Source organism: Colletotrichum chrysophilum (genome assembly GCF_026319265.1).
Source record: "Colletotrichum chrysophilum strain AFK26 chromosome Unknown scaffold_99, whole genome shotgun sequence".
In the NCBI taxonomy this organism is placed as follows: domain Eukaryota; kingdom Fungi; phylum Ascomycota; class Sordariomycetes; order Glomerellales; family Glomerellaceae; genus Colletotrichum; species Colletotrichum chrysophilum.
The window spans coordinates 85,911-88,018 of record NW_026517386.1 but is presented as its reverse complement, the minus strand read 5'-3'; the positions used below and the strand labels follow the sequence as shown (position 1 = coordinate 88,018).

The 2,108-nt window shown below is 50.9% G+C and overlaps 1 protein-coding gene across 1 annotated transcript; it reads left to right on the top strand.

The window, feature by feature from the left end:
- Positions 1-944: 944 nt before the first annotated feature.
- COL26b_009856 (uncharacterized protein) lies at positions 945-1,853 on the top strand (the record flags this gene model as incomplete). Its single annotated transcript, XM_053182571.1, has 2 exons — positions 945-1,269; positions 1,327-1,853. The coding sequence occupies 2 exons, from the start codon at positions 945-947 to the stop codon at positions 1,851-1,853; spliced, it is 852 nt and encodes a 283-aa protein (XP_053033477.1).
- Between the last annotated feature and the right edge of the window lie 255 nt (positions 1,854-2,108).

Below are 2,108 nucleotides of genomic sequence, written 5' to 3'. Positions count from 1 at the left end.
AACTCCTTTAGTGCCGGGCCGCGAGTCTTTGAGACTGGAAGCTGAGCTGGTCTCACAAATCCGGAAGCCTCCAGGGCTCTTCGAAGCATCTGCAGCCACTTGATTCTTATCTCTCAGATTCTTCCAGGCTATTGACTACTACCTACCAGGCACATTTCTCTTCGGAATACATCGTGGGTTCCAGAGCCCCATCATGATGCTGTTTTTCGGGGCGGTCCCCCATTTTGCCAAGGGTTGGGGCGAGAACAGGCGGGTCGTGCCACCAAATCTTGGAAGGCCGTTCCAAGACATTGGCGCACACTCGCCAGAGTTTCGTTTTCTCAGACACGCACCAAAACAATGGGAAACCGGATGCCAAATCCCTTGGCCGTACCACAAAACCCCAACTTCCAGGTCTCCTAAGAAAGAAGCCGGCTAAGGCATAGCGAAGCGTCTGGGCAAACAGACAGCCATGCTCTACTAATAATGTTCGCCCGGAGCCGAAACACAAAGGTGCATTCCCCAACTGTGGAACCCGCCCAGCCGCCGGCGCGGTGGACTTTCAGCGGGAATTATGTTATGAAAACTCAAAACCCAGCACAGGTGCCGTCATCGAGTTCCCGTTTCAGTTCAGCCCTATGGCGAAATACAGTCCATTGACGTCAATATGGAATTCCGAAGGGCCGGCTTCGCTCTTGGACGGCTCATTTATGGTCACTTGGCTCTTGGGGTTTTCGCATGGCAACGCGTCACTAAAGAGGAATGCAGATCATCTTGGAGGGAGCTCGAGTTTTTAAGTAATGAGACTCACCTGTGCCTGTCAATCGACAGCGCTCCCCCGCAACTTTCTTCTGCTGCCACCCTACCAAACCTCACAATCAGGTCACCTTTAGTAATTGAGTCCTTGTTCACCCTACGTTAGTGCAAACAAAGAAAACCTCCGATTGCGTCCAGCAATATCCAATATGCCACAGGTTCAGAAGTACCCTGGCCCCGACGCACCTATTGTGCGAATGATTGTCTTGGAAACAGACACGCCGCATCCGGACACCCATGCAACCAAAGGCAGCTTCGGCGACATCTTACATAGTCACTTCCAGAATGCCGGAGCCGACCACGACCCTCCACTCGGCGTTGACACCAATCAGAGATTCGTGGTGGAAGAAAAGGGGGGCAAAGTCCCTGCATTTGAGGAGTTTGAGGACTATCAGGGAGTCTTGATCACCGGAAGCATGTATGATGCACACGGAGATAACCCCTGGATTTTAAAGTTGCTCGACGTCCTGAAAGGTGTGTGTCCGGCAAAGCCAGGAGTTTCAATGGACAACCACTGACTGTCATTCGCAGAACTATGGCAACGGAGACCTGACCTGCATCTGAGCGGTGTCTGCTTTGGACACCAGCTGCTCAATCGCATGCTCGGTGCTGAGGTTGCTCCAGCGCCGTCTCGCGACTGGGAGCTCGGCCACTCCAGGATCGACCTTTCACCTGTCGGAAAGCTTCTGTTCCGTACTGACGACGACAACGTGTACCTCCATCAAATGCATCAGGATCAAGTCGTAGCGCCGCCATCTCCAGAGTCTTCTAAAGGATTGCTGAAGCCTGGCACAAAGGTGGATATTTGGGGGCATAGCAGCCACACCAAGGTGCAAGGTATTTACATTCAAGGGCGGCTATTTACAACACAAGCACACTTGGCTTTCGACGAAGACATGGTCAAGAGGCAGATCCAGATGAGAGTCGAGAGCGGTGGTATCCAGGACTTGGAGCATGCAGACCGAGCTGCGGAAACGGCTCATCTGGAACATGATGGGGACTTGGTTGCTGCTGCGATTTTGAGATTCTTCCATGGTGATGATGATAGCATTGAATAACCTTGAAATCATGACCAATAATATTCCTTCAAGTTTATTAACCTATTTCCCATGAGATCTCCCATTTTTCCTGTAGTACTTATCGTCGTCGCTATTATGGTTATCATCGCTACTTTGATAAGTAGTTATCCTCATCGAAACCATCGTCGCCGTCGTTGCTGTCGTTACTACTACTAGCATTACTCGCATTTCCGTGTTTAATCGCAGTGATTAACTGAACAAGAGATATAGCTGCACGTACGCGGGAAGATTAAA